Source organism: Zonotrichia leucophrys, chromosome 3 (genome assembly GCF_028769735.1).
Source record: "Zonotrichia leucophrys gambelii isolate GWCS_2022_RI chromosome 3, RI_Zleu_2.0, whole genome shotgun sequence".
In the NCBI taxonomy this organism is placed as follows: Eukaryota; Metazoa; Chordata; class Aves; order Passeriformes; family Passerellidae; genus Zonotrichia; species Zonotrichia leucophrys.
Window position 1 is genome coordinate 91140582 of NC_088172.1, and position 15434 is coordinate 91156015.

General features: G+C 38.3%; 1 protein-coding gene across 2 annotated transcripts in view; it reads right to left on the reverse strand.

The window, feature by feature from the left end:
* Nucleotides 1-229: 229 nt before the first annotated feature.
* The window catches only part of AFTPH (aftiphilin), a 42448-nt gene continuing 27243 nt past the window's right edge, over nucleotides 230-15434 (reverse strand). The window contains exons 7-10 of one of the 2 annotated variants that reach the window (XM_064709235.1): nucleotides 12884-12944; nucleotides 11155-11238; nucleotides 7136-7259; nucleotides 230-1453 (exon numbers count right to left, since the gene is read on the reverse strand). In XM_064709235.1, the coding sequence (XP_064565305.1) occupies nucleotides 1309-1453; nucleotides 7136-7259; nucleotides 11155-11238; nucleotides 12884-12944 (414 nt within the window). In that variant the 3' untranslated portion in view covers nucleotides 230-1308. The remainder of the gene's footprint in view (nucleotides 1454-7135; nucleotides 7260-11154; nucleotides 11239-12883; nucleotides 12945-15434) is intronic. The other variant, XM_064709236.1, reaches the window with a different exon arrangement.

Sequence of the window (15434 nt, forward strand, 5' to 3'; positions counted from 1 at the left end):
AAGCCAGAAGGGAAATTGGAGACAGAAGTAAAAGACTGACTCCCAACATGATAAAGAGATAGGAGAATTGAAGGAAAACCTGCAGGACCCTGCCAGGTGTGGTTTTGGGACCACATTTGTGCTGTGGGACTGAGCAGCACAAATCAGAAGGTCCTACAGCACATCAATTTTACCACTAACAGAAAAGTGAGCAATGCACACATTCTGTAAAAAAAGACAGCAAGCTGTATACATATGTATCTTTTAAATTATTTTATTTTGTGTAAGCTAAAAGGAAATTTACACACTTAAATCTCAAAAGACCTTGGGCATGCATATTGACCTTTTTAGAGGTTCTTCGACATAGCTCTCTTTTTTCCATAGGAATTTCCCCAGACATTTACAACCCATAGTTTTTTACTGTATATACAGCCTAAAACCATAGCAATCTATGATTATGTCATTTTACACTGTGCAAAATCAAACAGGAATAGTGGTACAATAGAACATAAAAATTTTTAACAGGTAAATTTCATTGTAAGACATTCATATTGTTTTGGTCCTTCTTTTCCAAATCAAACTGATTAAGAGCAGACAACCTTCTAATGACCAAAAAAAAATTAAATCAAGTGTTTAGACAGTAATCCATAACTGGAACAAGAAATTACTGACAGCATACCTTTCAAAAGGCTATATAGTGACAGAGCCATACTACTGAAGTTCAAGAACATAAAAACTGATCAGCCAACCAATCAAACAGGGGGAGGGGATGGGGGAAAAAAAAAGGAAGAACACATCTTAAGCTTGTTAAAACACAAAAGAAATTACTGGGTTTTAAAGAACCAGTAACTGAAAAACCCACAAAAGGGACAACATTACCTTTTGATTTTTTTTTCCAGCAAGAAGTATTTTAATATATGCAGGAAAGAAAAAGTTGCTCAATGCAATCTGAAAGTCTTAAGGGGCAACTTCACAGATCGTGAAGATTGAAGTTTTCATTATGTGTTTATAGGATTTTTTTTAAACTTTTAAAAGTTTTTTAAGAAGGACACCACCAGTGTATTTCACAAAGACATAAATGTATACAGCCCAGCACAACAAAAAGAATAGATCTTCAAAAAGATTTACCCCCAATTATTTACATTTTTCTCTAATATAAATTTAGGACTCCAGTATGTAAATAAATATACATTACTATGTATACCTTTCTAGTGCTGCTTACCAACAAATCATCTGAACTTGATATTTTTTTAATTAAAGCAAGATTGCTTTTTGCGACCCGCAGAGGGAAGAAAAAAAATCAATAGAAAACGTCCAATTCACATCACTTTAGTCTACCTTTTCTTGGCAGCTTGTTGAAGGTGTTAATGTGGCTGGGAACATCAACACCTTGGCATGCATGAAAGTTAAGTCAGGAAGGCTAGAAATCACCTTGGCAGCCTCTTCACTAAGATGTTCTTCCTTTTTAGGCTTCCTGTTGGGAGGAAGAGAACAAAGTGCATTACTCCAGTACCTAATAACCCTGGGATCACTGAAACAACCACTGAGTGAAGCAATGTTCTGTCAGCTTGTCTCCCACTGACAGGCACTTCTGCAAGCTCCTTGAAGGCAGTCTAATGTTATAATACCTACCTGCCTACCAATAATGTGTTAACAGAGAGAGTCAGCAAAATGTTCCTGTGTATATTGTTGCAATAAGGAAAAAATATCCTATTCAAATGATAATTTTTACAGATTTTTTTTTTAGCAGCTTCAAGAGTCAAGAGACTCACTTGAAGAGATAACCATGCCCATATTCTACAGATAAAACAGTTGGAGCATTGGTTCTAAACTACCTAAATCTGGTACAATTCTTCAAAAATTCAATGGAAAAAGATCTTAAAAGGACATTAAGAAATGTCTAAGTTACTTCTCAGTAATTTTAAAATAAAAAAGCACTTATGCTGTGTTTTCATGACTGTTCTCACACTGTCCATCATGCCACTCCACACTGTGATCCCAAAACCTTTTTCCCCTCAGGATTCAGCAGCAGCAGAAGGTGCCTCACAAATAAGTGTATCCACTTGCTTTGAAGTGCAAGGATATGAGCAGCCATGATGCACAGAGCAGTTTGGGAACCACTAGGGTTTACTTTGCCTTTTGCATTATTCACAAGAATTACTGAGCACAAATGAATAAAGAAGCCTGAATCCCATGTCACTTGGTTCTCACTATTATGCAAAAAATTCACACTTCCCAAGTAAAATGAAGCCTGGCTCAGACTGCTACAGACCCCCCTCCTTTGCCCAAATATCCATACTTTACACATATCTGGCTTATCTTTGAAGAACACTGCCTACTACTAGAAATACTCAGTTTTCCATTAAACATTATTCCAGTTTCAAAAAGGCACCTGCTAAATCCTGTAATGATGTAAGAAATTGCAACTGAATAAGCTCCCTCCCCTTTGTGGGAAAAAAAGCTGAGACAAAATACTTGAACCAAAGAAACTGCTTTCCCTAGAGCACTTCAGAAATCTCCTTTCTGTATCTGGTCTTATTTATAAGCTTGAAACCAAGGCCATGAGAGGGCAATGTCCTCTCCAATCATGAAGCAGCATGTACTTTTTGTCAGCCCCCACGAGGATTGTTTCCTCAGCTGAGCAGAGACCAATGGAAAGCAAGGGGCCACATGTTTGCTTCCACAGAAGCTCAGAATTCCTTAGCTAGAAGAAAAAAAGATCTTGAGTCAAATGCATCCTTGACATCTGATGGTTGTGGTGACCATCACCACTGATCATAGTGCTGACGCTGAGCTATCCCTTCTGTTTGCCACTGAAATCCCCACTCGATGGAAGTCCTCTAGATGAGGCAGCCTGAACACTAAATCTGACTTACCTTCACAGAACAGCAATAATTTTTTTCTCTGCTACAGTGGAATTTCATGAGCTACTGACTAGGCAGATTACCAAATTCTGGAGGATAAACAAAGCTGTGTGCTGGTTTTACTGAAGGAAGAAGCAGAGAGCCAATATGTGCCGCCTCTAACAACTTCACAGTCAGCTCTGTTTGCACTCAAGGACTATCTCTGAGCTGTTGAAATGTGGTTCTCACCCACCACTGTTATCAGTAGCCTGTGCCACTATTAATAATCACTTACCACAAGCCCCTTAAAGGTACCAACTCCTGATGATCAAGGACTCAGAGCTAACAAAGGAGTGCTTGGCAGAGGAAGCCAAGGGAAGAGGGCTGCCTTGGAGATGTTCCTGCAATTGTTCATCAGGCTAGATGGAGCTCACACACTCCTTGCTATTTATATTCCTCTTCCTCCTCTGCAGCATGCTAAGCAATGGCACTGCTGGGCCCAGAGGCAGCGCTGCCTTTCACTCAGGGTCACATGCAGCACCTTTGTCACAGCACAGTGCCACCACTGCTGCTGTGCCAGCTGCTCTCTGCAGAACAGGCACACCAGTGAGGGGCCAATCCCTCACAGTTACCCACTGCTCCCCTTCTGGCTGGAACATTCCCCTTTGCAATAACTTATCCACTCCAATGCAATGTAAAAAGTATTTTTAAAGCAGGAGAAGCTAATGCACTGACACAGCAACCACTGCTTAACTGTGACCAAGACAGAACTACAGATACAATCACTTGGTAATGAGACTCAAACCCTTTTCTGAAATCACCTCAGAGCAGAAAGGGATGAGATGGCCAAAAGTCTCCATTCCTCAGTGGAGAGAGGCAGGTTCCTCTGCAATACAACAAAACTGGACAATACAAGTACCCTTTCTGGGTAACAACCAACACTTCTGGCAGCAAATATTACCAGGACAACCCTAAAGAGTTACTCACTAACTCTAATTTTAAAAGACAAAGTAGCATCATCACTGCAACCAGGTTTTACCTTTTAAAGGTAGCAAACTGCCCACTAACTGTGATGTCCATTAACAGAGGCAAGAGGAGTGACTGTGCATTAACTTCAGGCACCACTTTTGCTGCAGATTTCCCATTGCAAGAGATTCTTTTGCTGAGCCCTGATCAGTGGAGAGGAGTCTTGCAGAGCTTCTCCTGCTCAAGCACTCCTCATTTCTAGGTGCCATGGCTTAAAGAACAGACACCTGAGTGAGTGGACTGTCAGTGCCAGCTGTTCTATTTCTATCTGCTTTGGGATCAGAACTTTTGATTACAAAACCATGTAAGGACCCATCCCTGGATCACAACAAAGTCTCTGCTCAGTGAGGTTTCAAAATAATCCTCTACAGCACACTTTGCCCCTGTCCATCTCTTTTCTTACACTAGGTTACATTCCCCCTCAAGAAGGACAGGAGGGATATACCCCTACCCAAGCATTTGTACCAGCCCCTCTGTCTGTAGGCACTAAATTTCCTTTTCAAAGGCATTTTAACACCAAGCCACAAGAAATGAACCAGACCTACAGGCAGGAAGGTTGCTGGAAGAAAATCAGGCAAGAAAGAGGGAATGCTTTGTCTATCCATCACTTGCATGTCACGGTTCTGTTTTGCATTCCAACCCCTTCCTGCAGCATTCAAGTCTTTCAGGGCTTCAGTCACCTCTCATGTTTGCAAAGGGTTTTTAGGATAGCACCAGCAAGGCCAGGCTTTATCAGCAACAATGAGCTGATTAGAGAAATGCACTTTAAAAACACTCTGTAATTAAGAGTTAGCCTGCTCCATCCAACAACATCCCCAAGGAGTATTTCCAGTTTAAATGAGGGTTTTGGCCATTTCTTGGAAAGGTATCAGTGCTCTGCTTTCCTTCAAAAAGACAGCAGATAAACTTTTGATCTCTGCCAATTCTATGGAACTAGGCAAGGCTGGAGACTCTGTGGAATGCTGCTCTGGATCCCTGACCTTCAACACTTATTGCTGCTGTCAAAGTTTCAGGCTCAAGCTCAGGAGGAAGTTTCCCTCCTCTCCCAATACTTTCCTGCTGAGAAACAGACTTTCTGGTTCAAGAGATGGCTTTGCAACCAAAGACAGGGCTACTTTAGACAAAGACAACTCTTCACATGGCATCCCACAGCTGAACAGTGGTATTTCCACTCCAAACTTTACCCTAAAGATCCTGAGTTCAGCCAACAGACGTGGGATAACCTCAGCAGTACTGAAGTTGCCATCAGAGTGATCCTAATCCACTGGTTTTGCCTTCCTCAGCCAGTTATCATTGATGTCTAATAGTTCACATTTCCAGGCTAGTGCATGAACCTCATTCTCACTGACCTGGTTGTACCCGGCCACTCCTATTTTAAAGTCTCCAGTTCATTACAAAAGAATTTATAAAACTGAAAAGAAAAACAAATTTATTACAAAAAGCTAACATTGTGCCACACTAGTTGGCATACTGCTGAGGCTGTACCTTCTTATTTTACAGAAGGCTTCTGGCCTGAAAAACCAGACTGCTTTTCTTTTGGGGAGCATGAAATCAAGAAGAAAAAGCACATGATTTTTTTTTTTAAATTCAGAGTTGATAAAAACATACAAAATGTATTAAACCATGAAAACAGCAAATCCTTGTGTGTGTCTGAACTTAGCCTCCAAGTCTGAGGTCCCAGCCTGGTATAATGCTACATCACAGATCTAGAACCAATTCCTGCTGGTAAGCAATGCTCTCCAGAACAGGGGAAGAGCTCTGACATCTGGATAAAGAGCTTTAAGAGCACAACTAAGAGCTTTCAAGTGCATTGTGGAAGCACTCAGGAAAAAACCAAACCCCTCATATCAAAAAAACAGCACAGAAAAATGAGGGTCAACACTTAAAGAAAGTTCCTTTGTAAACAAAAAGCTAAGACATCCTAAAGCAAGGTACAAATCTAAGAGTGCAGATACAACAAAGATACATTTAGAGTTTGCATGTCCTGCTGTGGTTACTTTTAAATTAAGCTTAGAATATAATACAAAAGTATTTCAACTGTAACTATGTTTTCTAATTCCTGAAAGCCAAACCTCCACTACACTATCTCCAGGAAGAGCATGTGCACTCCATGGATAGAAAAAGAAGCAATCCAGAAGACCCAAAAATCAGCATGGAAGTGGGGAGTTCCCTCTACTGGTTCTCCCTTGAAATTTCATGGCTGGTTGATTTCATGCTCACTTTCAAAATTATCACTGCAGGAAAACTGGGAAGATTTTCTTAGTAAAAGAGCATGTTTGACAAGAACTCTTGAAAATTACAAATTAGTCACTTTAAGCAAGCCAGCTCCACCCCACCATGACTGTGCCTCCTCCTAAGGGCTGCTGCATGAAAACACATCTACTTCAAGAGTGCTGAATAAACCCTAAGGCTCACTGGGGAGTGAAGATATGTTATCATGCACTTGTTGCATGTTGAGGCACACACTTCCAAAAAACCAATGTTTTACTTGGTAAAGATTCCTCTGCATTTCTTTTAAAGGGCACAGACATTAGTTATATGTTAAGACAGTCTAGGATCCTACTGCTAAGACACACAAAGAAATAAACCCAAAGAATACAAGCTTGTAAATGGAGAGATGATTCTGGACCAAATCAAAGCCCTGACTTCAAGCAAGCCATTTGATGTCTAAAGCCTTTCTACAGATGCTACCTATAAAAAAAGCACAAAACTACTTTATGTGTGCTCCACTGAGGCAGAAGTGACATCCTAAACCAACTTCACATTCAATTCTTAACGTGCAACAGCAAAATTCAACTGATGTTTGCTCACTGAAGTTTTGACAGGTGTTAGGAATATTTGTGAAGGGACAAATATAGTAATAATTATTAGTCTGTTATCATTTAACTTGTGCAACATTCTGTATTTATAAATTACACAGACACCAAGGAGAGTCCCCTGTGTGAGCCCTAGGTCACTGAGCTGATTCAGTTTACCCTGCCACTCTCAGGAGCCACTCTGAGCTCTGATGTTCAGGACGTTGCTTCCTCCAGTTCAGTCTTTGGCTCTACCTTTTCAGCATAGGTCTTGGTGATCTTTTCCCTTCAGCTCATAAACTCTTACCCATCTCATTTTAGACTTCTGAGATAATTTGAAACAGGAACTACAGTAAAATGAACTTCAGATTTAAAATCTAAAGCCTTTTGATCGTTCAGGAGCTTCTGCCCTAAAACTGCACACACATTCACACCTCACATTTCACACCACCCTTAGAAACAGAAGAATAATGTGCAATGAAGAGCATTTACCTTGTGGACGTGCTTGCCTTCTCCACTGTGGACATGAGCCTTGCAAAAGCATCAGTCACTCTGCTGCTTGCATTGGAAGTTTCCAGTTTTGAGGTTGTCAATTCATACAGCTCAGGATCCACACCTTATAGTATAAAACAATAATCAGTGATGGTTGGAGGCAAGTAAAGTCATAACTAATCACAGACCAACTTGCTAGAGACTGCTTTCTGTAAACATCTGAATCATTTATAATTTGAAGACACATGAAAAGAACATGACAGAACATGTTTGTGTTGTGAAGCATCATCCTCTTTCCCCATCCTTTTTCAGCAGCATTTTTAGCTGTAGTAGAAAACACATGCCTTGGATCAAGTCTGGCATACAAGGTCTCAGTCTGTGAGTAAAAAAAAAAAAACAACAGCCTGATTGACTTTTCAGAGTGAAACCTCTATAAAAATGTCAGCTGTGTCAAAAATAGATTGTTTCAATTATTTCAACTCAACTGCCTGTATTAAAAGAACACTGCATGTTAACAGGGACCAACTCTTCACCTAGAGATTACAAACAACACTGGCATGCAATAGAGTCCATTTAGTATCTGCCTTTTCACTAGGGGTTGTGTTAAAATTTTAAGTGAGGAAAAGAAGCTTTTATGAAACATAGAAGTGGAACAGCATTAAAAAAAGTTACAGACTAATATGCACAGGACCACCAAAACTTTTACTCTGTGCTCCCTTTTCAACTTTCAACTATTCCTAAGTATTTCTAATGGCATTAAGAACATGAATGTTTCAGCCTTGAATTTCTAGCTTCAGTTATCTGAGGTCAGATGCTGAATTTTGACATCACTTTTGTTGAAAATGGATTTCAAATTTTAGCAGCAGAGGTCATTCTGAAAACACTGCAAACAATGGAAAGCTATATGCAAAAAATATATATGTATGAGCTAAATTCTATCTGTTTAGTATCAAGCATCACATCTCCGTAGGAAGCAGCTCTAGGATTTTTAAATATTACATACTATTTCTTAAAAAAAACTTCTAGGAATTAGAATTACCAAAATAAATCAAGAGGAAAGACTGTTACAGCAAGTTTTGTTGCATTTGAAATTGCTGATACTTCCCTAGTTACAGTTTCAGATATTTTATGCTTCAGAGGTTTCATGAAGTGTGCATATGCGCCATTCACATGGTGTTTTTCAAAGACAGCATAGAATTTCTGTTCATAAGCACTGTGTTTATTCAGAGACACCTCAGAGCTAAACGGGTGTCACACTTGTGCCTGTTGGTGTGGACAACACAAAAGCATTTCCTTCTACTGCAGAACAAACACTGCAAATACTGGGACCTGGTGCTCCTGTGCAGCTCCCCGATACAAAACCAGCATTTATTAATGTTTGCTGGTGATTGTATCCAGTTTAATTCTCAGGATGAAGATGCTTTTAGAAGTATTCCTGAAACACCAAAAGATTACCAGAAATAAATGCCAGTGCCTATTGTCCTGCCTTTACCACCAGTAACTGCAGCACTGTGAGTGCTAAGAGATGATGTTAATCATCCCCAAACCTGCTCTGCATGAGCTCTCTACAAGTAGTGTCTTGACCATTTATCCTTTTGAGACAAGTTAATTCTTCTTTTATTGTGAGGAAACTTAGCTGACTAAAATATGAAATAAAGAAAATCATCTGGTTAAGTTGCAGGATGTGGAAGATTTGTTCCACATAGTATGAGTTGATTAGAAATTAATCAGCTGTCCTTTTAACATACATGTTTTTTTACATCTGGATTTTCACAATTGATTTGATCCAGTTCCATGCAAAATATCAAAATATGTACTGTCCTGAGACCGGTATACCAAGACTTCTAGAAATGTCAGATGTTTACAGAACTTAGAAATAGGAAAAAGCCTAAATATTCCATAAAATATCCACTTTCAATCAGGGAGAGGAAGCCTTGAAGAAATACACTTTGACTTGCAGAAGCCTGCGAGATCCCATTAAGGTACAAATTGGAAAGCTAATTGAAGGAAGGAGCCCTTTGACATGCAACTCTGCAACAAACATTAAATGCAACCTTGGAAGTTACATCATTTAGATATTGCCATTTACAGTCCTGTCTTGGGATGTCACTGCTCAATTTACTGCTCTTTAGGCACCTCTTACTCAGCTGCATTTATATTAAACTATTAACATGAAAAATAAAACAATATACTAAATTTGTGGGAAAATATAAGAAATGAGTAACTCCCTATTCATAACGTGGAATGAAAATTTTTATTAAAAAGTTATTTTGAGTACTGATGAAATCAGACTGAGAAGAATTCCATGTCAATCTATAGCAAGTAAAACTAAATATCCAAAGAAAGAATAAACTTCTACTGACAAAAGTATCTTCCTTAAGCAAAAAAAACCCTAGCAATTTGTCTTTTAATTATTTTATGTGTTTTTTTAAGAGTTGCATATTCTCCATTTTATTCAGATGATGAGAGAGTATTTAAGTAAACCACTGGAAAACCTTAATGAGATATTGAAGGAAAGTTAGCCAACCAAACCCCACACAAAGCTCCTAAACACACACACAAACACACGAGCTGCAAGCCATGAAACAAATGACTTTCCCAGAAACAAGTCAGTAAGAAAAAAAACCCAAAGCCAAACCAAAAGAAATGAAGAGGGGAAAAAAAAAAGGCACTATAGGGCATACCATAGAAGGTGATACCTGTAACTTGATGAAACAACAACATAAAAAATAAAATGCAATAAAAGACTAACAGAGTATCCCTCCAGTAACACCTTCCAGTGTGCACTCCTTCTGCACAAGCAATAATGCATGTACCAAACTACACAAGCAATAATAGGTGTAATGGGCACTGGAGACTTGTGTCAGTGGACTTGGCACACACAAAAAAACCTGTAGGACTCAAGCTGTCACTTCCATGACAAATCTGCCCTCTTTCATCTGACAATGGTATTTCTCAAGGGTGGAATAAAGTCATTTAGATTGCCATGCCATAAAATTGCTTTCAGTGATTAGATTTTAAAACTAAAAAAGCATGTTTCTGAAAAGAAAAAATACCATAATAATTATAATCATTTGTTTGAAATATGGGAGGACCCCAAACATCTTATGAATGGGTTTTAAAAATTAAAATCACTAAGAGGAAAAATATCTTTCCTGTGATGAAATTGATTATCATGGCTTCAGGCATTGCACTGAAGGAGTACTTGCATTATCAATTTAACCTATGCACTAGAACAAATCCCCAAAGTGTTCCCTGAAATTCCTGCAGGAATTTATTCAAAGTGTAGGTTTTCACAAGCTCGTGCAAAATACTCAGAACATGTAAAAACCATGTGAAAAATGAATTAAATTACTTTCACACATTATTCAGGGAAAGACTGGTGTTTTCATCTCCTTTTTAAGGGAGTAAGTTGCAGATAAAATACTTTGGGTTCAAAATTAACATTCATGAACTTCTAATACCCCACAAACATGCAACTATCCTTCTTTTCTATTATAAAGGCTGTTAAAACACCTTTTTCACTGCATTATTGGTAGTAGCCCATGACCTCCTGAGCTGTCATGTATCAAGGTTGATAAATTTATATTCACACATGGCTTCCAAATATCATCATAATCCTGTAATTTGGAGGCACTCAGAGAAGAGAGCAAGCCTCATCTTTTAGGAATTGCCACATCTACACCATTTTTCAAATTTCCTTAAGTGCTTAGAAGAGTTAACTTCTGGAATTTCTCATTTGAAACAAGTGTTTTAACATCTTATTTGCAAGAGCATAAAAGCCATTCATTCCTCCAGCAGGTGACAAATACAGAGCTGACAGTACCTTTTAAATACTTCGTACTCGATACAAAACATCAGAAAACAGAACACAGATTAAAGGAAAAACGCAGTAGAGAGACATTTTAGAGAAATGCAATGTAAAACTTCTCCTTGTTTGTAGGAAAGTCAAGTGATGTGCTCATGCTTTTAGTAAGTCTTTATATTCGTAACAGTTGTGGTTTGAACACTCTGCTGACCTGGGATTGTGGTGGTGCTGCTAGAGCTACTGTCATCCACGGGCCCAAAGAAATCAAGGTTCAGAAGAGTGGAACCTCCACTAGCTTGAAATTCAGTGACCGTGTTGGTAGGCAGCCATATAGAAGGTAAGCCAAGGGAGGGGTTTATGTGTAAAAAGGGGTAAGACACACACTTGAACATGCAAGTTATAATTAGTACTCAGTACGCAATTTAAAAATCGACATGAAAACAATGCTTACAGTATTAGTTTGTACCTTCTAAAATGTTAACAACTTAATTCAATGCACATTTCCTCATGTACAATGCAGCAAGGAAATCAACACTAGGAACTTTAAAATAGAAATATTTATTTCAATCTAAAAATGAAAGAGAACCAGCACGACCCAGAGAGAGAGATGTGACCAGTTAAAGGGAAACAATATATAAGTCAATTGACAGTTAAAATATAATGGGCTTTTTCTCCCCTCACTGAAATTGAAAGCCATTCTTTCATCAGGAAAACTTAGCAGATCCTCAAATAGCAAAGAACAAAAAGAAATAAAAAATTCAAAATTTTATTTAGCGGCTTTAAGCTATTAATTATCATTATCTTAAAGCAGTGTGACCACTGGGTAACAAAGGTCACTCTTATGTCGAGCTCCTCACTGGCAAATTATACTGTTCCCCTTTAGCACTAAAACAGAAATCAAACCAAGATACATTTTAAAGTTGTTTGTTAAAAGAAAGCATGATGATTGACTGAAGTAGTAAGACACCAGACAACAGCAAAAGGGTCCATCCAGGCTTTCCTTCAGCACCATGATATTGCTATCCAAACTCTTACACCCCACACATTCTGCAACAACACAGTGTGGCAACACCAGTGCACTAAGAGATGCACTTTATCTGAGCCTGCCTTTGAACTTGTGTGTCATCAATCAGTTGCTGTCAGAAGGCTCCTTGTAAAGGAGTTTCTTAATAGGTTTCTAGTCTATCAGTCAAACAAGTTTCCAGAACTTGCTTTATTTCCTCTGCATGCACTTACATTTCTGACACTAGAGGCAGTGGCACAACTCACTTTGCTATTAAAATAGACATAGGTGAAGGGTCTTTTAGGTGATAACTATATACATTTACAGATACAAATAAGTTCGTAGCTACCTCTTTAATATAATAGCTATAATTAGTTCTTTATTGTAAGCAAAAGTGATAATGAATGAAGTCACATTTTTGAAATATAAAATTATCTTTAAATCTGAAAACTTTCAGCTCAGGAAGTGTATATTTTGCAAACAGTTTGTGGTTAAAATATTGTGCTTTGAAGTAGCCACTTTACAGAAGTTTGTCATTCAGAGGATGTCTAAAGAGATAGCTGACTGGTGAAAAATACTTTTAGGAAGTAAAACTCATCAACCTAAAATGCTCATTTGTTCAGAGTTCCATTATAATCTGCAGTTATACGGAATGAAGTGTTAATATTGCCACCGTGTCACTAGCATATGGCAGGAATCTAAAATAATACTTAACTTGTATTTTTCAAACTATGTAATACTTCACACAGGGGAACTGTAAATCAGAAAGAAAGCCTGAATTTCCAAAGTTAGGAGTAAGAAATAAGTAATATATATATTTTTATATATGTGTGTGTGTATATATCTTAAAAAAATAATCAGCAGATAGATGTTTGTCTGAACTTTGTAGCTTTCTTATCTCTAGCTCTGGTGCTAGAGGCTCTACGGAGAGACGTACCATCTAAAGGGTTAGTAAGGCCACTGCTACTCCAGTCAAACTGGACAGGTGGTAGAGATTCCTAGAGTTGAAAAGTCAGAAATCAGATTTTATAGTCAGTTCAGGTTACAACAATGCAAAGCAGTTCAAACAACAGATTCTTTAGCGTCTAAACACTAAAAAAGACAACTAAATGATCAAGCCCCAACTTTTGGGAGGTGTGTCTTTTCATAATATGCACTACAGATTCAAAGTAGATTTCTTCTACCACAGGAAGTCCATTAAATTCTGATCAGCACAGATTAGGTAACTTCTAACTCAAACAGGATTTGCAAATTAACTAAAACATGAATTGAATAACAAACCTTAAGGCATCATTGAAAATTAAGCTATTACTTTCATGGAAGATGAGGCACTTAGCATAAATAGCTATGTATACACAATTAAAGGGCAAATTCAGAACAGTGAAAGCTGTCTGTGCATCCATTCTTTGTCTTGATCATATATATTATTTATCATCAAACAACCAATCATTCTTTTGGTTTGTTTTGCTCTTAGGAAACACAATCTCCACACATTAGAGACAAAGTATCAACACCCTCTCCACTCCACCCCCTTTAAAAAATAAAAGTCCTGTGAGTTATTATCCTTTCACAGTTAATTCATCCTGATCTATATACAAACCATTGGCAGCAATGCTTGAACAAGAGGAGATTGGAAACACTGACTCCCCCTGGGAGCCCATCCTTGCCTTTTGATTTCCTCTTGTTAAGCCTTTTGGACACAAGCAAGCAGCAGGGACCAAGCTCTACAGGGGCAGTGTGAGTTGCAAGCAGTGTCTTCTTGTACTCCCAGGACACAAACTGATGGGACAGTAGCAGAAATGTCTGAAAGAAGCTCAACCTTTCTACTTCTGTGCATTACACCCTGCTCTCTCCCCAGTGAAGTCAACTGTCATGAGGCACTGGGAAAGGATGTGCCCTCAACTTCTAAAGAAACAATCACAGTATGGAAGAAAAACAATGGATTTTCTCAGCAATGTTCTTTAAAACACATCAGTACTTGTTAAGCTTCCAGTGGCTGAGCCATACCTTCTCTTTGCTTTTGTAGAAAATCAGACTTCATTTTTAATTTTAAAGAGTCCAACCATCTGACACTGAAGAAAAAGGCAGATTCACTAATTGAGACTGCAGCAACCTGAGGCAGCTTTGTAGCACAATTAAGCTCACTGCAAATTTCCTCAGTGCTAGATGTTTGCAGGAAGCAAAACAAAGGGAGCTGGAGATTTCTGTATTTATTTATAGGAAAGATTTTTCTAAGCAAGACATTTACTATCTAATGTCTTAAAAATACTTTCAGTACTGAGCACAGCTTGAACAGTATTCTCTCCATGGAGGTTAATAAACTGATTCTTCACTTTTTACTTGGCTTTGGGAATGGTCTTACTGAAATGATTTGCATGTAGATATAATGCCAGCAGTGTGGAAGCTCCACCTGATGAAGTAATGATCACCATTATCAGTAGCTTGTTTGAACTTTGTCACACTAAAATATATTAACATTAAAAGGAGTTTGTAGGAAAAGAGAAGGGTAGTGAGTATAACAATTTAGCAGCTTTCTGCCCTGAGCAAAATGAACTCAAATTGAAATAAAGTGGCTTCCTATCAACTCTTACTGAGGAAAACACCCAGTAGATTTTGTGTCAAAGGCCTGAGTCAGGACTGACGACTGACAGAGCTGCATGGAAAAAGTGGCAGCAATGGTTTGCCAAGTGTTTGCCTTTAATGATGGCCTGACTCTCAGATTTGACAAGGAAAGACCAAAGGATGTGAGGAATTCTTCCTAAAATGGGAAAAAACGAGTCTGACTCCAAATCAGTAAGAATACACCAAATATATTAGTCTGCTCTGTGGGATGAGGCCACCCTGCAGACTTCAAGTACTTTGCAAAAGAGAGGGTAAGTAAAGCAGCCCTCACCTACACAGATGCTGGCAAGTCCCAGTCTATACAGTAGCAAACCAAGTGAAAGGAAAAGGCAGAGGAAAAAGCAAAATTAAACTGAAAGTTTTCTGTTTCTTTTTACTTCAGCCCTAAGAAACACCTGAACACAGGCACTGAAACCTCAGCCAGTGGGAACATACCCAGCAAGTGGGAATATAATGTTCAGCCTTTCTGAAACTGTGAGGTTGTTAGGTTACTGCAATTATTATTTTAGTAACATGCTTTAAGGAAAAGTGCCCAATCTATGAGAATATTGAGAAATGGAGCACATTGCTTTCACTCCTCAAGGCCTCCATCTTAGATTACAGGACACAGTACAGAAATGAAAAAGTATACTCAGCTGTCAGAGTACTACTCTGAATGTTAAAGAAGTAAGAAGGAGGAAATTAAAATGCCTGCCTGTTTTACTGCATCATATTTCACTTTGATGCAAGTGAGAGATGTTTTCACACAATAATTTTAGAATGTATTATGTAAGAGCTCTCATAATCCAAAAGAGTAAAATGTAAATGTTTGTGTCTGTGCCAATAATTACTCAAGGAAAATTAAACAAAATAAATAAAAAGAAGCA